The following is a 21670-nucleotide window of genomic DNA, read 5'->3' on the forward strand; positions in this document are numbered from 1 at the left end:
TACCACATGGCCATAAATTCATCCGATCAATAATGGACGCCGACAAGTGTGCTCTGTCTGTCGCGCGCTGATTCGTCCATGGAATCTGCACGTGCCTCGCATCACCCTGTTTTTTCCACAGAAATTATTTAAAAACAAAAACCTAGCTTCTAACTTTATCACGTTTGATTGTGGAATAAAATTAATGAAGATTAAATTGTATACTCCGTGTTACTTCACATATTTTATATTTTGTTTGATAGATAGAGTCGTGACTTAAATTAATTTACTTGGTGGAGTAAGATACTGAGAAATGTATCTCTTTTTATGTATAGTGGGTCATACAAATGAAGTAAGTGTGGAGTAAGTTAATTCAACTAGATAGGTGGAGTAACTTATTCCGAATTAAGTCATTTCTTACTTCATCCATTTTACTTCTCATTTGACTGCTTAAGTATGGAGTAAGAGGTTTACTCCACTTCTTACTCTACAACTAAACATAATCTTTGATATTTGAGACGATTTAGTAGTTTGGGTGATTTAATAAATCGGTGTATTTTGAGTTAAAATAATGATGTTTGGAGATTTGATTCGTGAATGTTCTAACATTGAATGATAATTGTTTAATTTTCTTGTTAATCTATTTAGTTGGTGCATATATCAATTGATTTTTTTAGAATACAACAAGATTTTTTTTTTTTTTTTTGGCATGAAGTTTGTGCAGTGATATACTGAGTCAATTTTAATCGAAGATAATGTGTCGGTGTGCATTTAGGCAAGGATTTTCGATTTTAAGGTAGTTATATATTTTTTTTATAATATGGTGAATTGAGATTTTGGTAATTTGGTATCTTGTTGTTTGGATGATTTGGTATTTCGGTTATAGAAATGGATAATTTTTGTGAACTAGTGTTTTGAGAAACGAGATCACCTGTCTTTATGGGGGGTAGGAAATTATTGCCCCTAGAGCCACTGCCAAGTGGGATCGGTGTCACTTTTAAAATTTAAATATTTGATCTGGGATCCACCGACAGTGACTCTAGGAGCAAGAATTTTCTGCCTCCAAGGATGCAGGAGATTGGATTCCGTGTTTTGAACAATTACGATGGTAGTTGTATTGGGGTAATATCAGTTTTGGTGGCTTCGTAATTTCAACGTTAGTGATTTGGTGTTAAGGTGGTTAATAAGAATAATGTTATGGTTTTGTTAGACTTGTTGTCTAATTAAGTTGGATGAAGAGTTTAGAATACCATGTTATATGACAAGTAGTCACGCATCCTTAATAATTATGTGAAGAGTAATTTATTAGTATCTAAATGGAGGAAAGAAAGAACATACACATTTTCACTTGACTTGCCAATGAGATGACGAATCAAGTTCGACATTAATAATGACTTGATATAAGAGGAACTATCAAAATATTTAGAATTGAAGATATTTTTACAAAAGACACTGACCGCTATTTGATATGAGTTTATAATGAACAAATTGATGTTGGTATCATCAACACCATCAAGGGAATGTCAAGATGTGAATTAGAATTTGTACTTTCTCTGGGATTCCGATATGCATTTCAATTTGAATATCTTTATAACCTAGCACAGCTCTACCCTCTCACTTTGGGGAAGCGTATCCTCTGCGGAGTTTTTCCGTGCGAAACTGTGTGGAGCTGTGCAGAGCTTTTAATTTGGTTCGTTCGTTTCGGATCGGACGGACCAAATTAAAAGTTCCGCAAAATTTGAGATTTTTTTTTCTATTCGGGTAAAATCTGATCTGATCTGTCCAACCTGAAACAAACGGACCAGATTAAAAGCTCCGCACGAAAAACTCCGCAGAGGATACGCTTCTCTCAATTGGTACATCTACTTGGGAAAATCTGCATATATATTACACATAATCTAAAAATTGCACCGTGGTAGTAAATATTCTTCTATAAGAATATACTGTTATTCATATATGAACTCAGGGTCCTGTCATAAATTTTGTCAGAACTGACCTCTTATATAAAGCATTTAAAATTATTTTTCTTAAATTTTATTTATCTTCTCAATAGCTATTCAGTAAATAATTTTTTATGCTATGATGCAGTCATGTGGATTTAAATGTAATGGTGATACATTTTTTCAATATTACCTGTACGATAAAATTAGACACGTTCATGAATTAATCATTATTTAGAAGTATTCAATTTGGTATGCTAAAAATTATTCTTTACAAATAAAATAAATATATAATGGATAGCCACATATATGGGGCGGGAGCCGGACTGAATTTGGACAGTAAAAAAAAATTAGCTTGGCAATGTGGGATGATTCGAAGTTTGAAACTGTCACGTCTTACGGAATCACAATAACAGAGTAGATATTTTTCACGAGGGAAAAAACGCATTTATGACAGTACTTCGTCGCAAATAGAAAAGGCAGAACAATAACAGTACTCCGTCGCGAAAAATCACTTTTTTATCCTCGCAAAAATTATCTCATTCTTAATTAAAATAGTAGATTTTGTATTTTTTTTTAATATTATTAATTTATGTAAAAAAAAAAAGACGAAATTTTGACATCAATTACCGGCCTTACACGTCTTAGTACATGAATGGACCAACCAATTCATGTCAAGTATCTTTCAGAATTCTTAAAGCCATTCACTTTTTTATCAACTTTGATTGCTTAGAACTAGCTAGCTAGTTACATCAATATTGATAAGAATCATCTTTTCTCTCCAAACTGATGTTTTCTTCTTCCTTTCGGTTCTTTATACAAAAAGTATCTGCTATGATGCTAAATCATTGATCAATCAGCTAATTAAGATTTTCAGTATGCTATTATTTAACAATTAATGCTGTCGATCTAACTTGTCAACATCTGCTAAGATTTTTCAAGAGAAAAAAATGCTCTCGATATTCATAACAAATTTTATAAATTTATACTTTTGAGATGCATTAGATTAAATACCACAAAACATATACTATTTACTTTCATATATTTAACAAGACGATTGCACGTACACTTGTCTATCGTATTAAAACAAAATCAATATATGTGAATTTTACTCGGGGATTCACAATTTCACACACTAATGATCAAAACAAAATTTTGAGACCCACAATTTGAACTCACTAAATATGCCGTTGTAAATTATACAATAAAACAAAAATATATTTTTCATGCATAAATCGATTCTCATGATATAATTTAATTTTAATGTACAAAACTATTTTATGTTTTAATTCACATAAATCACGAATATCACAAACAATTTAATTCTCGTTTGACAGTCGGATGTTTTTTTCATAGGAAACTGTTACAATCAAATATCCAATCGGTACTCAAAAATCTCTGACACTTTTTTCTTAATTCGTTTTAACATGGTGGTCTGGTCGGCAGAATAATACATGCAGAGAAACGACAGATATATATGGGTCATGGGATGATAGCAACAGAGATAAAACATTCCAATAATAATAAAAAAAAACAGAGATAAAACAAAAGCATCGGCACAACCATTAGCCTTAACCCTATCTTTTTGTTGAGAAAACGGACAAAGGGGTGAGAAGCGGCGAAATATGTACGACTGACACAGATGTCGATCTGAATCGTCTTACTCTACAGAATAATGAGGATGGTTCCAATGCCTTATTTTTTTTTATACTTCATAATACTTCATATTTTCTATTTTCATTTTCTTCATATTCAAAGTCTAAATTGTCGATTCGAACCGTTCACATGATATCCATACTAAAATATAGTTGGGATGTAATTTTATAATTTTTGAAATTTTTTTACTATTTTTTAAGATGAGTGGAAAATCACTATTTTTTGAACGGTGCAAAAACAATGATTTTGTATCTATCTTGAAAAATAGTAAAAAAATTTCATCTCCAGACATATTTTAGTATAATTATCATGTTGAATGGTTCGGATCAACAGTTTGAACTTTAAAAACGAAGATTTAAAATATGAAGTATGAAAACAATGAGGTATTGGAACCCTCCTAATAATACTAATATATATAGTAACACAAAGGATACAAATTCACAGATATCCTCACAAAGTTTTTTTTTTGTGGACAAAAATAATTAGAAAAGGTCGAAAAATATCCCTGAGCATCTTCATCTTAAGAAGTTATATGGATTCTAATATGATAAATTGTTAATTTAATGTTAGAAATGTACAGATTTCTATTTTTAATAGAAAGATTTTTTATTAAATCTCCATCCCAAAAGTTATATGGATTTATGGTTTAATGTGGAAATTGTTAATTTAATTACAAAGATGTACGTAATTTCTTAAATTAGAAGGATTTCTTATGAAACACTTTTTCTAAATTGAAGTTCAGAGAAAATCAAAACGTAATTCTGAGATAGATGGATTAAGAAATTTTAAGGTCCGTAATTTCTATTAATGAATTTCTAATGAAATTTTAGGATGTAGATACTCTTACAAAGTTTTGAAATGTTAGAGAAGATCCAAAAATAATGGTTAAATAATTAACGAACTAAAATTAAAAACTGTTTCTTTTGACTTTTGAAATGTAATTACAAAAATCCTAAAGATGATATTAGTTGTATAAATTCTTTGTCAAAGATCCTAAAGATTCTATTATTGCAAAAGAGATTATAATTAATATAAGAATTCAAAATATTAGATAGTTGTCCTGTCCTAAACATGACCCATTGCCATGATCTATCCCCTAAAATATCTAAGAAAACAATTAGAAGATAACAGTCTGAATTTAGTTTCAACCGGATTAAAAAAAAATTCGGTACCTATTGTAAATGTAAAGGATCCGTTTTGAGATTCTTATCAGAGTTGAAGAATGATTTGAAATTCTAATTGTACCATCAGATAACTTGAGGGGATATGGATTCTCCATTGCCATGCCTAAAATTAACTAACGTCTTAGCACTCAATAATATGTAATTAAATTTTAATAAATCATTTGTGTTATGTTCAATGTGCGTTATGAACTCGTCAATTCGTCGCATTTTTTTTTATATCATACAATGTGCTTCCTCAATTTTTGTCTAATTTTTTTTACAATGTGCATGGTCAATTCGTCACATTTTAAAATCATACATGTATTGAAGTATTAGTACAAATAATATTATTTAGATGCGCCAAATTGAAAGTTCACCTAGAACAAAATTATAAGTAATCATGGAAAGCTTGTCTTGTGCCCAAAAAAGTCTCCCGTCACAAGAGAAGTCGTCTTCAATGTATTTGTTTTTATTTGCATAAGGAGACGTAAATTGATATAGAATTGATGAAACAAACATAGTATGTTGTATTTATATGGAGGTTTCAAATACTCCTACATTTTGAAAGATGGAAGCATGTTAATTAAATTAATATCCAAATTGTATTGAATAAAAAATTTAGTGACTAAATATGATCAGAAAGGATATAAATCTCAATGTTCTTCTTTTGGGAAGAAGGTAATTAAAGAAGCAGACGCGATTAACATATAAGTTACATTTTATGAAGTGGGCCTCATATTAACTGGAGAAGAAGAATGAAAGCATAATTCTTTGTGTACTCAACTCGCGATGGGTCCCATATTTTTGCAGTTCAGTGCATTAAACTGGAGAAGAAAAAAAATACAATTTTTTTGTACTGAAATAAATACTCCAATCTTTTTAAATATAACAAATAACAATTGGAGCACTCTCTCCCTTTTCCTCTATCATTTTTTAATATTTTCTATGAATACAAAATTCTCATCACAGCTAGCTACGACATGGACTAACAGTATATCTTATCACGAGGCAGTAAGTCGCCACATATTTATTACAGCGTATCATAATGGCAATACACACACACACAAACACAGAGAGAGAGAGAGATATAGACTACCGTGCTTTGCAAATTAAAGTAGGTGTTTTAATTTGCGCTTATATTTCTAGTTTTAAACTTCAAATAATTAATTTGAACTTCTCAACATGTTCTTCATATTAAAATGTGCTTCAAGACCAAATTTTACATTTTTTTAAAATTTTTTTACTATTTTTTTTAGAATTTTTCAAAATCAATGTTTTTCATTCCGTTCGGATTGACTATTTGAATTTTGAAACTAGAGATATGAGCGCAAATTAAAATACTCACTTTAATTTGCAAAGCATGGTACCTTATCTATCTCCCTCTCTCTCTATCTCTATTGCACTATAAATCATGGATTTAAAGTCCAAACCGTTAGATGTTTAATTCATATTTAAATGTGCTTGGAGACCAAATTTTACATATTTTTGGAATTTTTTTACTATTTATTAAGCATTTTTGAAAATTGCTGTTTTGCTGTGAACAGTAAAATTTTCTGGACCATCAGATCAGCGACTTTCAAAATTGCTTAATAAATAGTAAAAAAATTTCAAAAAATGTAAAATTTGGTCCCCAAGCACATATTAATATGAAGAACAAGATGAACGGTTCGGATCGGTCGTTTGAACTTTAAATCAGTGATTTATAGTGCAATGCATAAGGGGGTTCATGCATTGCAATGCACCATAGCCCATCTCTCTCTCTCTATATATATATATAGGTTGGTGTACTGTTTTATATCGTTAGGATCCAAAATGTGACAGTATTAGAGGTGTAAATGGATACGGATAATTGCATATACATATATGGATATTTTTTTTGCATATGGTAAAATAATGACGGATTTGGATACAAATAGTTTTATGAAAGTGTAAACGGAGCAGATATCTGGATGCATCATAATTCGAAATTGCTTCCAACTGGTTTCGACTTTACTGTTCCAGATAGAAGTTGTTATATCATTATCCCATATTCATTTTAGTCTTGATTTGTGGAATAAATAATAATACGATCCGGTTTGCAATTCAATCTATTTTTCGCTGGTAATGGTTATATAATAACGCTATTTTTTTTTTTTGGCTTCCATTTCTTCATTCTCCATTCAAGACTTTAGTCAGTGATTGTAGTATGCTTTTAGCCTCTGTTAAATTGGCTTTAACCCCTTGTTTCAAGACACTCTTTTGTCTTTTATAATATTATTTATTAGTCAATTATAACTTTTTATTTATCATATTTTTATTTGTATCTTAAAGTGTATAACTCAATTATCTGATAATTATTCGTTTCGTATCCGCATTCATAGATTATTCGCTCTGTATCCGTATGCGTATCCGTTTAAGATGAATTTGATTTTAAATTTTGATATCCGTTTACTGTATCCGCTCATTAAAAAACGAATACGTATATGATATTAGCATTATCAGCTCCAAATTCTCTCTGTTTTCACCCCTAGACAGTATATCACAAGGACAGATCCCATTGTTAATATTTCCTTGACTTGGCGCTGACATTGACAATGAGATAAGACCACGCAACATTTTATTCAAATTAATTAATGGGAAAACTAATAAAAGGGTCAATTTGCAATTTTTTTTTAGGAGAAACCGGGGGTCAAATATTTATATTTTATAAAATGAAAGGTGAATTAGGAAGTTAGGTGAACCTTTGATGGCAAGGGAAGAAGTGTTAATAGTTTGATAAAAAATAAAAAATTGAAAAATGTTTTCAAAGCCTCGAACACAAATAATCCGTCAGCATATCTCGAGGTAGTAATATGGATGACATGCTATTGTTACATAATAAATGCACCGACCAAAGATGTTATATGAAGACCAAAGTATGTGGTTTGTCGCTAAAATGTTATATTTCTTAACTAGTTGCTAACTCCAGCAGTTAACATAGACTCGGCGCATCTGAATTATCTTATGTTGCACGGATACATATATAGATATCGTATTAGATACAATACAAATATAGTAATTTTTAAAGCGATACGGTAAGACGAGTACATGTATCAGATACGCAACAGATACAAATACAAGATTATATTAAGTATCGGAGTAATATAAGAATTATCTAAGGCCTTTTTGACTATGAAAGTTAACAATGAAAATAATTTTTTAATATAAAGTGGAAAAAAAAAAACAATTTGTTAATTTTTGAGTTCAAAAAATTGATGAAAAAATTTAGAATATAGGTACTTGGCCTGGCGAGTGTATGAGAAAGTTTTTAGTTTCTTTACCTTTTATATATATTTTTTCTTTTTTTTAAAAGATATATGCTAACATCAAACTTCGTAAATACATTGATACTAAATATTAATTCGGATTTAATATAATTGTGGATATCGGATTCTATTTTTTTTTAATGAATTGATCATGCAATGTATAGTGATAAGTATAGAAATTGTTAAAACTGCTTGTACTACTAAATTGTACTCTGGTTAATTATTTTTCTCATTTGTGATTGAACCAATCAGAATATATTTTCCTGTTATTAATTAATTAATTAAAACTTCAACCCAGGTAAAACATTTGGGGGAAAACACGTTAAAAACGCATTAAGTAATATTTCAAAAAAATGAAAATCAGTAAGGTTACATGAACTTTTATGTACATCCATTTGATAATTTTAAAAAATATTGTTCAAGTTAGAAAATTAAAATTACAGATGCATTTTAATTTATATAATGGCGATGTCAAATTTTGACAATTTAATAGTGGTTTAGTCTTCCATCAAATAATTATTTAATTATAATAGTGATTTTGTAATGACTCTATGATATCAATATAAATAATTTAAAACACCTCTGCAGTTTTATTTCCTTAATTGAATGATAGTCTATATGATATCTAATAAATATAATAAAATTTGTATGTATACTAAAATTATTCTTTTTATGCAGAGCAACAAAATTGATAGTAATGACAACATTAATATATTAGCTTCATTTCTTAGACCGCACTGTCCGACTACTACATTTTTTTGCCGTGACCCATCACGACCCAAGATATCACCAAGATACTATAGATCCATTATCTATCCATTATAGCATACGATCTAGACATTTAGTCGGTAGTTGAATAATGAAAGCAATTAAAAATTGCCTGATCTGGCAATAATGAAGATTCCGTGTGAATTTACTTGTTGAGTAGCCAGTGGCCTTTATATTTATTAATCCCAAGTCCCAACAATCACGATTCGAATTCGTATCACCTAAGGTAACAAAATATTTCGGTTTGGATCTGGATCGTCCAATTAGATATTGCACGACTATTAAAGCGGGACGGATTGGTCTGATTCCTATCGGACGATCGTGATCCAAATTGAAATATTCTGTTACATCAGAGGTATGGATACGGCTCACCGGCTCGGTGCGTAACTCCGAAGTCCGAACCCACGTGCACCTCCGGCTTGACGCGGCCCAGCCAAGAAATACTCGTGTTGCGCAGTCATACGCGCAGCATTGACCGAGCCAGTTTTGACCAATACAGCGGATCTGCCACTTATTCATCAACGCGGCATAGCGACAGCAGACTCGTCGTGGTTTCCTCTCCAGTCCCGATTTTTTCAAAATCTCAATAACGAGTGTTATTTACTCCAAGAATACCACCTCAATAATCAATTTATCCCCGGTTTGTAGGCCCCATTACAGCTGTTTTAAATTGACATATTCTCTTAAAACGTGATCCGGGATCATTTAACTGACCTTTGTATTCTCAATAGAATACACACCAGAGCAAGCAATTTCTTAGTTTGAACCCGTTTCAAGCGAACTAATCACTAAAATCGGGACTCGCGTATTTTCACTGACACGTGGGACCTACAGATACAGTGGATTTAGCTCATAACTCATAATTCATAAAGACCATATTCTCCTTTGTCAACCCCCCTCTTTCCTTTTCTCCGCTCCGAGTCTCTCTCTTCTCTCTCTACTCTCTCGCTAGCAATGGGTAACCGAGCTTCGCGTCACCATCGGTCCGATCAATCCAAAGCATCTTCCCAAAACCAAGCGCAAAGTCACTCTCATGGTACTCCGAAAAAACCAGCCGTGCACAGGCCGGCCTGGCCGGCCAAATCGGTCTCCGCTCCAGTCAATCCCGAGGCGGCGGCGCTTGGCCGGGTTCTAGGCCGTCAGATGGAGGATGTGCGTGGGACCTACACTTTTGGCCGAGAGCTGGGACGGGGGCAGTTTGGCGTTACCTACTTGGTTACACACAAAAGCACAGGCGAGAGGTTGGCGTGCAAGTCGATCGCCACGAGGAAGCTTGTGCACAAAGATGACATAGAGGATGTGAGGCGGGAGGTCCAGATCATGCACCACTTGACTGGTCATCTCAACATCGTCGAGCTCAAGGGGGCCTACGAGGATAAGTTCGTAACTTCACTGGAATCAAATAGTTTGTTTGTGCAAGTGTGAATTTGTAGAGGTCTGTACCAGTGTTATAGGGTGGGTAGTAATTTTTGCTGTTTTTGAAAAACCAGTGGACTCTTAACTATAATTTGTTATTATGTTCGGATGGTGGATATTGAATAGGCCATACTGTAGTGGTATGAAGTGCTGGTAAACTCAGGTACTGCTATGATATGGTTACTAGCATATGAAATCACAGTTCAGATTGGTATCACAATCCTTGATTCTGTAAGTTTCTCAAACTGGCTGAGCGCCAACCATCCCAGTTCATAAAATTAGAATAATTCAGTACTGCCACCTGGCCTCACCATTCATCACTAGTTATGTGAACCTCAAATTAGTCAAACCGAAATAATCGTAATTTCCTTTCTCATGAAATAAAGAAATGTACAAAACTTGACCGGTACAATACTGAATGAGAACGCTACCATAGATAAGACTAATATATTTGATAAAATACCAGGCATTCAGTGAATTTGGTAATGGAATTATGCGAAGGAGGCGAGTTGTTTGATCGAATTATAGCAAAGGGACACTATTCAGAAAGAGCCGCGGCTTCTTTGTGTAGAGAAATTGTGACGGTGGTGCACAGTTGCCATTCAATGGGGGTCATGCACCGGGACTTAAAGCCAGAAAATTTCTTATTTTTAAATAAAAAAGAGAACTCTCCACTTAAGACCACTGATTTTGGGCTCTCCGTATTCTTCAAGCCTGGTAACTATTTTTACTGCTTTAGTTGCATGATGTTCTCCTACATCTGAAATAAATTATTTTGTTGCCTTTTGTCTTTTCAATTTTTACATTTTTTCTTCAGCTCTTGCATGATATTTTTTTTTTTTTAATTGTTGAGTACTTGTTGATAAACAGCTAAATCTAAAAATGTAACATAAACCAACATGCACTAATATAATTAGCTATGCTAGTTGAACAAGTTCAAAAGTCAGAAGAAGGAAACATTCAAAGTTTGCCTCAAGAAAACATTAAAAATATCCATGCTAGGTCTAGCTATTTTTCATCATCCAAATTGTTCCAAGGAACTATATTTTAGGTTCCAATAATTGTATTTTATTAGCGAAATGATATTTTATTTATGAAGACATATTGAATGCCCAAAAAGGTTTTGGTGCTCAGAGAAATAAAATTCAAATGGCATTTTTTAAAACTTTGAAATAGCGATACTGGATGTATTGTGTACACAAAAGATTGCATCATTTCATTAAGATCAATGGACAAAATATTTCAATGTTTCCAAGCTATTTTACTTTCAGTGAAATGAACTTGATCTCTCATAAATTTTAACAATGCATGCAATTGAAAATTGAAATGGACACATGTAATGATTTACTTTGCTGTTTGAAGCAGGTACTTAAAAAATGAAATTACTTAGCACAAACACAAGTGACATTGGATTTCTTCACTTTTTAGTTTCTACGCTTTATTTTTTGTTCTACACTGTTGGGTTTTGACTTCTAGCTAAGTGATGCACATACTGGCAGCTTACATGCCACTGTTTTCCTTTAATCTTTTCTTTTTTCAAATGGTACGGCGGTAGTAGGGAGCTAATGCTAGGCTCTAGGTAAAGACAGTGATTGGGTATCAAGAGAAACAGTCAAATATCTAAATTCATCATTACTTTTTTGAGTTACTGATTATACCCTTAACTAGACTTTAAACCTTAATAATCAAGAAATTATTTATAAATAAAGATTCTAAATGATACAAAAGTTAAATAAAATAAAATAAAAGAATGATGACTTTCTTCAAGAAACTTGACTAATTTGATATCTTGATCAATTACCTTAATGATCAAAGCTTGTTTTGGTAACTAGCTCAGATCAATTGTTTCCTAAATTATTACAGATCGTGCCAGAATTAAATCAAATTCCAGATAAAATTGTGGCCTTTGCATAAAGGACTCGACTGAAGTAGGATTCAGACTTGACCACTGAATTTCTTAAATTGCCGACATACTCTGTTGTTTTGTGGGGTTGTATGAGAATTTTCTTTTTACTATGGTGCAGCAAATTATAGATTTAACCATAACATTAATGAGCAACGGATAAGTAACTCTTGCATGGGTGAATAGCACAGTATGGCCTGCAATTTAGTAGGTCTTATATAACTAGCTTAATTGAGACAGGTCTCTTGTAAAAAACAGGACCATTCTTTTTCTAGTGATACCAAATTAATAAAAAATTGTGTATATGCAGGGGAAGTATTTAAGGATCTTGTTGGTAGCGCATATTATGTTGCACCAGAGGTACTAAGACGGCACTATGGTGCTGAAGCTGATATTTGGAGTGCTGGTGTTATTCTCTATATCCTTCTCTCTGGTGTGCCACCTTTCTGGGCTGGTACGTGACATACTCTTGGTTATTATAGCTTATCTTTTTCAGCCGTTTACACGACGTGCCTGTGAAAAGTAATACACAGGCTCTGATTCATTCTGATATTTGCCACTGGCGCCAAAATGGTACTGTACTGGCTACTGAAAATCTGAAATCTTTTAGGATGGCTATTTATTCAGTTCAAGATAAGCCCCAGCTATTTTAATATAATTGGGCATGTACTTTTTATAATTTTGTCAAAATCCTGATTGTTATATTCATATTGGGTTTCCTTTTGTAGAAAATGAGGAGGGAATATTTGATGCCGTGTTGAGAGGTCACATTGATTTCTCATCAGACCCGTGGCCATCTATTTCTCCTGGTGCAAAAGACCTAGTCAAGAAAATGCTGAGGCAAGATCCGACGGAGCGGCTTACTGCAGCTGATATTCTGAGTATGTCTATCAATCCTCTGTTTTATTGGCTTTGTATGTTGTGGACTTCAACATTAGTTAACAAACTTGGCTTATGATTCTTGTCTCCAGCTATTCAATTATGACAATACTTATTTACTAATGTGATGGTTTGTGGATTGATGTCAGACCATCCATGGATCAGAGAAGATGGAGAGGCATCTGACAAGCCACTTGACAGCACAGTTATTAACAGAATGAAGCAATTTAGGGCTATGAACAAGCTCAAAAAAGTTGCCCTCAAGGTTCTCTCTATTCCCTCCCACCCAAAAAAAAAAAAAAAAAAATCCTCCCCCTCCATCCCCTCCTTCATGGTATACCTATACATACAAATATCTATTGTGACAATGTATAAAATGAAATAATCTTTGATTGATGTATGAGACATCATTAAATATAAGGAACAAAGTAAGAAAAATAGATGGATTATTTGAATTATGTTTTGTTTGTGGCAGGTGGTGGCTGAGAATTTATCAGAAGAAGAGATAATGGGCTTAAAAGAGATGTTTAAATCTATAGACACGGATAATAGCGGTACAATAACCCTAGAAGAGTTAAGAACTGGTTTACCGAAACTTGGTACTAGGATCACTGAACCCGAGCTCAGACAATTAATGGAGGCGGTATGTTTAAATCTAATCTTCTAAGTTTGTTTGAATAAGGTCAGACAATTAATGGAGGTGATATGTTTAAAGTTTGGAACTAGGATAATTATGTTGCTCTTTTGGCCTTTGTACCAGAAATTTGATATTTTCAGGAATGACTTCCTCTGTTTGATTTGTTCATCTTTAACCTACTTTTTGCTTTTCTATATGAAAAGGCTGATGTGGATGGAAATGGAAGCATAGATTACCTCGAGTTCATATCAGCAACTATGCACATGAATAGATTTGAAAAGGACGAACATATTTTCAAAGCTTTTGAGTACTTTGACCAGGATAATAGCGGGTAATTTGAACAATTCTTATATTGAAAATTTAGCATTTTTAATATTCTGGCATGTCCCTTGTAAGTACAATTTAGCGCTGGTACAAGAACACCGTGTTCCTTGGTTTATTTCAGTTAAGATATACCTTTTGACACAATTTTTGTGAAGTAGTTCACCCAAGGCAGACATGAAAAATGCCCTTAAAATGCCTGCTAACCTTTTTCTCTTTGTCAGGGAAAAAGGATAGTTTGGTAGTTTTTTCACTAAGTAATAGAGTAGGGAGCAGAGTAGATGGTACTTCTCATGACTTGTGGGGCTGTACAAGTTTTTTTGCTTGATGTGCATTTGATACTCTTAAGAACACAAGAATATCCTGTGCTTATCTAATTGTACCTGTGTAGGTATATAACTGTAGAGGAACTGGAAGAAGCACTTATGAAACACGATATGGGAGATGAGAAGACCATTAAAGAAATCATTGCTGAAGTCGACACTGATAATGTAAAATTTTTCACATTTTCATTTACACTTAAGACTCCAGAAATTTCAACTTGAGGTTATGACGTGGTATGTATAAATGTGACCAGTTCAAAATGGAAACAGATAAAAAAGAACCACATAATACATATTTTTGGCTGATGCTACAAGTGCTGCATCATACTGTACTTGAGCTGTAAAGTGGCACCAATGAAAAACGGGGTTTTTTTGTTCCTACTTTTCTTGTCTTTGTTTCTCTAATTTTTATTTCATTTTTTTATTTTACTAGGATGGAAGAATAAATTATGAGGAGTTTGTGGCTATGATGAAAAGCAGTGGTCCGGAGCCCATTGCGCCAAACAGAAGACGCAGGCATTAAAAATGCATCTCTGATTTTCTTGTGTTCTTGTTTTGTTTGCTCTATCACAAGGGATTGCTGTTCAGGATCCAGCATTTATTTTGCGGGCTTGCCTGTCTTTGCTGGAAGGTCAATTACTATGAATGAAAATGTGGAACACTTCACTGTTATTGTAACGTCTCTGTATTATTATTATTATTATTATTTTCTTTTCCTGTTGTTTTGCATATTGGAGCACCAGACAATTTATGTACCAGTGATGGGTGCCAGAATGCTGCTCTTTGTATGATTCAATTACTTTAGCATCCCTTATCCATGGACTGCTCACTCTTCCTAAGAAATTGAAACTTGATCATTTTGTTAAAATTAATTCAAAAACTTTGCAAATTACGTGGAAAGACGATGAAAATGCGAACTTCATGAAAATAATGTGCTAACAAAAGTTGTTCTGGTAGAAGGCAATAGTAAAATTAATAATTATCTAGTAGTGAAATGCAACTAAATATCACCTACCTGAAGAGCAGTTGCATACTAGGTAGCATGCACTTCCCGTGGGCCAGATGTTACGATTTAACCCAAGCACTTCCCGTGTACCAAATGTTACGGTTTAACCCAAAAGAGTTTAGTTAATTAAAATACCAGGTGGCATCTACTGTGGGGTTAAGACGCCGGTATCCATATCCGTACTAAATGTCACAAGCTCAGTTTCGAGTCGATTGCACCAATTGGCATTTTGAGCAATTATACACCACGGATTATAGTGAACAGACAATTTCTAAAAGCACAAAAGCCATGAATCGAAGATACGAAGGTATAAATAAATAACACATTATAAACCGGTATACAAGTTCTTCACTTTCAGCGTTAAACAAGAGGTCTGTCCCTAAACATTAAACAATAGTTCATCCAACAAAATTATACCTAAAAGGGATGATATTAGTGGAAAAGTAGTTCTATACAAATTTCGAATCCCCCCTCAAAAAAAAAAATTAAATGACAGAAATCTTCTTGAGCTTAGCAGCTTTGCTCTTCACAAAGAAAGCAGATAGCATGCTTTTGGTGCGGGGTGGGGCCCTTATGATCTGATGGCCCATGGTTGGATTCTCAAATGATTGAAATGTTGATATCTTCTTCCCACCATGTGATGCATCCTGAATTGATAAAATAATAACAATAATTTGAAGATTCAACCAAACCACAAAATAAATAGGCAACTACCTCTTCAACTTAAAAACCAATCAGACAAAATGATCAAGTCAGCTCCTATCCTAAAACTATGCATCTTAGTATGTTTAATGAAATATTAGCCTGCATATTTGACTAATCTCAGTAAAAACATGATAGTCAGTGTTAGGTCAGGTAACAGTACATGACAAATGAAACTTGCTTAAAGAACGGTGTGAGACAGATGAAAAGGGAACATGCCAACTAAGATGGCACTGTCACATACACTAGTAGGGGACCAGTTAATTAAGAGAAGTCCCTGCCATGTGCACCATGTGTTCCACCTATATTCAGTAAAGTTATAAACTAGATAACAAATACTATGCTACTACACAGAAACAGGATCAGACAAACATCCAAGTACATATCAACAACCACATGCAAAAATATGAAAAGAAAAAAAATTGGGAATTACCCCAGTAATAGTTTCAGAATGCAGATATCCAATGCAACAATACACTAACAAAGTGAAAGGGTATATATGACTACAAGGTTTTCTTTGTATCTTTTCAGCACTTAAAAGCATATAGAAACTTACCTTTACACTGGTTTTTAGTGAAGACACGTCTGGTGAAAGATTACCACCATTGGCATGCAAATGCCTTGACATCGGAACTGGTTTTGCTCCTTTTTCTCTTTCAGCACCTAAAAATTACAATTTCATAAAATATTTGCCTTGATAAAGAAATAAAAGAGTACCTGAAAATTATTATTTCATAAAGATTTTTGCACCCAAGAACAAATAAGAGAAACAGGGGTTTAAAGAAAAGTTACCGGGAAGCTTGAAATTGTCAGTGGCTATCTTATGAGCTTTAGGTTCTACTGAGCTGCATCAAATTATACAAAGCATATTTGTTACAGAAGAATAAATGAAAATTTTAACATAGTTGGTAAGGTAATTCATGCAAATGCGTCCTGGACATGCTAAAGGATACAATTGAAGATCATGTGTGAAAAATGCCTAGGAGGAGGAGAAGGAGAAGAAGAATAATATAAGACACTTGCCTCTGCACAGTCCGAGAAGTGATGTTTGATGAAGAGCTTTCAGAGGAAAGATGCCAGGAAAGAGTTTTTACTGCATAGTAAAAATTATTTGTTCAATAGACAAATTCTTCACACTGATGCATCTCTTGTTTCTTTCTCTCTCCCACCATTAATGAGTGAGAAAAGAAAATAGTTGGGCATCCTTAAAACATGAAGTATGTGTGCATGCAAGAGCATTTTATGGGTAAGGGAGGGGGTACAAGGATTGTTTTATTATTGATGGGAATATTTGACAAGTTTCTCCTTTTCTGGGTATACCGGATACATTTTAAGGGATTGGAAGCATATTTCTTTTCAAAACCAAATTTAAAATTTGAAAGAAAGCTTTAAGAAATAAATGCACCTGAGTTGTAGGGTCGTGGTTTCATTTCAGTCGAATCTTGTCTGAATTCAGTTTGAAGCTGCTGCACTATACCTGGATTCCGTGAATTGCCAGAATCTACCAAGAAAGAGAAAAATAAAATTAGTGTTTTTTTTTTCAAATTAAGTTGAACATCAGATAAATTTACAAAATTCCAAATATGAGAATTAGTTCCACAATCTTACAAGGTAGAATGTAGTGTTTATGTAGCTTTGGAGCAGCCCCACACATCTGTTGTTGCCTCAGACCTTCTTTATCAATGTAAGTTTGGCATGTTGATATTCTCTAAAATTCAGATAAAATAATTTATGTTAACTAGCTCTTTTTCTTTCCTCCCATTTCTGCCCATCTAAAATGTGCAATTCATATACATGTAACCTGCCCCAAAAAATTGTACGCATCTGTTCAAAATCCACTAAAACAATGTTTTGAAGCCAACTTAAACTGGATGCAGTCATCAGTTGTACCAAAATTATTGTTCCCAAAGATATTAAGTCGTACCAAACCAGTCTTAAGGATAATGTGGTTCTATGATGACACGAATGCTGCAGTCAATGTCCATATCATAGTATCTGAATCATGACATTAATATCCATGCCATTTATGTAAGCAATGTGAATGGTAATTTTCACAACACAACTATATACATCAAGACTTCTTTATCTGCATCATCACATCTGGTTTTTATCCAGGTTTTAAGCAAATGCCAGAGATATGGCCACTTTGGTCAAATTTGATAACCTTAGGAACCAAAATGAGAATTTTGAAACATTAAGGACCAAATGGATAAAGATGATATTTACTCCACTGAATATGATGGCGTATATTGCCAAATGTTTTTCCTAAAAAGTACTTTTAAGGAACTAGAAAATAAAGTTCACCTGGTTGAGAGATGAAACTTTGTAGTCAAGAGCCGCCGCATCTGATGAATGTTGGTCAAATATATCAGTCAATTTATAAGCAACCGTGCCAAGGTGATCAACTGCATTTACTAGAGCCCGTACTGCATAATCTTTTAAGTTATCTAAAACCCTGTAATAAAATCCTTACACTTTTAGCATGTTAAAATCACAACACATTCTTTTTCTAAGTAGCATAACACAAATTCATTAGAAACAAAAAAAAAGTAAGAAGAACTAGAAGCTAGTTAGGTAGGTTGGCAAGCAAGGCACCAGTCCAGTATGGGTACAAGGTAGTCTCCCATTGTTAGGTAGGTTTCTATTTATTTTTTTGAAGGTTAGTGGCTTTAAATGGTAGGTTGCTATTTAGGAACCTTAATATAGAAATATCACAATCAATTCTTATTGCATCCCAAATTTTTGCTGACATCATTAGTTTGAATTTACTCTATTTTTTTGGATAGAATTCATATCAACCTGAGCTTAATTGATTAGAAAACTGTAGCATACATTAAAAATAAAAATACAATATGAAAATTTAATACTCTCAAGCTTTAATTATTTGTTTGGACCCACATACATCTACTGCAAGGTAACAAGATAAACTTCTACAGTAAATGTTCAGAATTTCTTCTGAGGTGTGACTAGAAGAGTAGAAAGTTGCTCAGTGTGACTAGAATTTCTTCTACAGCAAATACTAATAATTAGTAGATTGAACAAAGTTCTCTAAATTGGAGGCAGGAGAAATCTTCACATCCGGGTAAAAAACTGAATTATCTAATCACATTCAAAAGAGAAAGTAACACCATACATTTGTTTCTGTTCACTGTGAATATACGACTTCTCACAGTATTCAGCAGCTGAGTAAAGTTGAGGCCTCAAATTCTTCAATTCCTACACAAAAAATATAAATAAAAGGCAAATTACAATTTACAGACAAAGCAAACGCAAAAGTGTCGGGAAGTGGGACAAATACTTTTTCCATATTCCAAGACAACCGCTACACCTTTTTAACAAAAAAAAAAAAGGTGTCAAACTTTGAACCAGATTCAATGCTTCAGCAGTAATCAAGCATCAGGCGAAAGGTAAGGGCTAATTAAGTAGACAAGAAAAATAAAATTGACAAATTGTAAATAAGCAAACAAACAAGAGATCTCTAACGGAGAAGAAGAGAGCAGCACCTGTAAGGCCTTGACGAAGCTTTTGCTCCTCTCCATTGACACCTCATCAAATGTCATGGCCGCCGCCATGGCCATGATCTCTCTCTTTTTATTCTTCCTTTTTTCTCCCTATTTGAGCGAAAAAAGTACTGACGTCTGACGGATTTCAGTAGTAGAGCCAAATAATTTATTTTGATTTGTTCTCTGTTATCTCTCCACTGTATTTTTTTGGCCGAGTAGAGGAGGGGAGAGTAGAGTAGAAGCAAAACCGGGAATAAGAGTTTCGGGTTTCCTTTTTCAAGAAAGGACCGAAATGGAGAGCTGGAGAACTTCATGTCCTCTCCATTTTAGAAAACCGGAGATGTTAGCATTCAAAACCTCCATTACTTTTCACATGAATTGGATTTAAATATCTAATTAAATTAAAATTCATTAATTAATTGGATACTACATAAAAAAAATAATACTTTGACTTATACTTTTCAATTCTTTGACTTTTAATTTCTGATGCTTTAATTTATAATTTTAACCGTTTTTTTTTTATGTACCACCCTAATAAATAAGAATTAAATCAATACCATTCGTTATTTCTGAATTCAGATTCCGCCACGTTCGCACAGTAGATCTGCGAACGGGTCGCTACCCGTTCGCGTAATGGATCAGCGGACTGACCCGTTCCCGACGACCCGTGCGCGTAACAGATCGGCGGACGGATGACCCGTGCGCGATCTGACCCGTTCCCGACGACCCGTTAGCGATCTGACCCGTTCCCGACGACCCGTTCGCATGATAGATATGCGTACGTGGCGAATCCGGATAAAAACCCCTCCGCAGTGGTTTTTTTTGCTCTGTCCCTGTCTCCGCAGCCGCGTCCAGCACAGCAAAAAGGTAATTTTTTTTTTATTTAATTTAATTTTGTTAAATAATTTAATTTAATTTAGTTAGTAAGTAGTTTAGTTTTATTAGATATTTTATTTTAGTTAGGTACCAAAATAGTTGTATATAAATTAGATTAAATTTTTTTCTAGTTTTAGATAGTTTATTTTTGTTAGGTACCAAAATAATTGTATATTGTAAATTAGATCAAAATTAGGTACCAAAATAGTTGTATATTGTAAATTAGATCAAAATTAGGTACCAAAATAGTTGTATATTGTAAATTATATAAAAAATAGGTACCAAAATAGTTGTATATTGTAAATTATATCAAAATTAGGTACCAAAATAGTTTATTGTAAATTAGATCAAAATAGTTCTATATTGTATATTGTAAATTAGGTACCAAAATAGTTGTTTATTTTTTTTTGTATTTTTGTAAATATTTGTGTTAATTAGATGAAAGTAGTATATTGTGATCTATTTGTAAATATTTGTGTAATTTACGATATACTATTATTTGTGTATATTTTTTATTAAATAGTAGTATATTATAAATTACACTAAAATAGTAGTTTAGTTGGGTACCAAAATATTTGTGTATTTAAACCAATTTAGAATTGTGATTGTATGTATAATTTAGAAATTATATTTAGAAATTATATTTAGAATTTAGAAATGTACCTATTTAGAAATGTACCAATTTACAAATCGACAAATTTAGAAATGTTGTATTTAGACCAAAATAGAGTATAAATGCATCAATTCAGAATTTATTTTTTTTCTGAATTAGCGTAGATTGTAAGATTTTTTACCGATTCATTCAAGAATGGTGATATATTATTGAATTACCATAGATATTTGTATTATTGTTAGATTTGTACTATTTGAAATTATCAATAGAGGTCAAAATTGATAAAATTGTTAAATTTGTTGTTAGTATGGCGTCAACCAGCGGTACCAATCAAAATCGGACGCAAGATGATTTACAGTTAGATTTATCACTGGCCCGTCACGTATTTCCAAATATGACGGAAGAGAGTATCAGTCCTCTTTGCTGGTATAAATTCGAGGAGCACAAGATGAAAAACGCATATGTAAGTTTTTGTTTTGAGAAATGCAAATAATTTTAATTTTCATTTAGATAAAAATAGGTAAGTTATATGTTTGTTTGTTTTGAAATTGAATGCAGACTCATACCTTGACGAATACGCGGAACAATCAGATGAGTATCCTCTACGACGACCGATACGCTCCCGTGTTGAAGAGTTTGGGTCTGTGGCATGTCTCACAGCTGACCCCCATTGTCGCAGATGTCGCTCTTCTATCTGCGTT

General features: G+C 33.2%; 2 protein-coding genes across 3 annotated transcripts; one reads left to right on the top strand and one right to left on the bottom strand.

Moving 5' to 3' along the window:
* The first annotated feature begins 9679 nt into the window (after window positions 1-9679).
* On the top strand, window positions 9680-15058 carry LOC144562862 (calcium-dependent protein kinase 1-like). 2 transcript variants are annotated; one of them, XM_078312172.1, is made up of 9 exons: window positions 9680-10169; window positions 10673-10923; window positions 12420-12563; window positions 12838-12990; window positions 13138-13322; window positions 13464-13631; window positions 13829-13956; window positions 14338-14437; window positions 14703-15058. In XM_078312172.1, the coding sequence occupies exons 1-9, from the start codon at window positions 9745-9747 to the stop codon at window positions 14790-14792; spliced, it is 1644 nt and encodes a 547-aa protein (XP_078168298.1). In that variant the 5' UTR covers window positions 9680-9744; the 3' UTR covers window positions 14793-15058. The 2 variants fall into 2 exon arrangements, with proteins under 2 accessions (XP_078168298.1, XP_078168299.1); XM_078312173.1 differs by having other exon boundaries at window positions 9681-10169; window positions 13138-13253.
* A 512-nt stretch (window positions 15059-15570) lies between these two features.
* ABIL1 (ABI-1-like 1) lies at window positions 15571-19744 on the bottom strand. The gene is made up of 9 exons (XM_078312175.1): window positions 19481-19744; window positions 19111-19193; window positions 18282-18432; window positions 17586-17685; window positions 17383-17478; window positions 17001-17070; window positions 16770-16822; window positions 16534-16640; window positions 15571-15922 (listed from the first exon to the last, which is right to left on the bottom strand). The coding sequence occupies exons 1-9, from the start codon at window positions 19553-19555 to the stop codon at window positions 15761-15763; spliced, it is 897 nt and encodes a 298-aa protein (XP_078168301.1). The 5' UTR covers window positions 19556-19744; the 3' UTR covers window positions 15571-15760.
* Window positions 19745-21670: the final 1926 nt, after the last annotated feature.

The sequence above is a fragment of the Carex rostrata genome, chromosome 12 (assembly GCF_964058835.1).
Source record: "Carex rostrata chromosome 12, lpCarRost1.2, whole genome shotgun sequence".
Lineage (NCBI taxonomy): Eukaryota > Viridiplantae > Streptophyta > Magnoliopsida > Poales > Cyperaceae > Carex > Carex rostrata.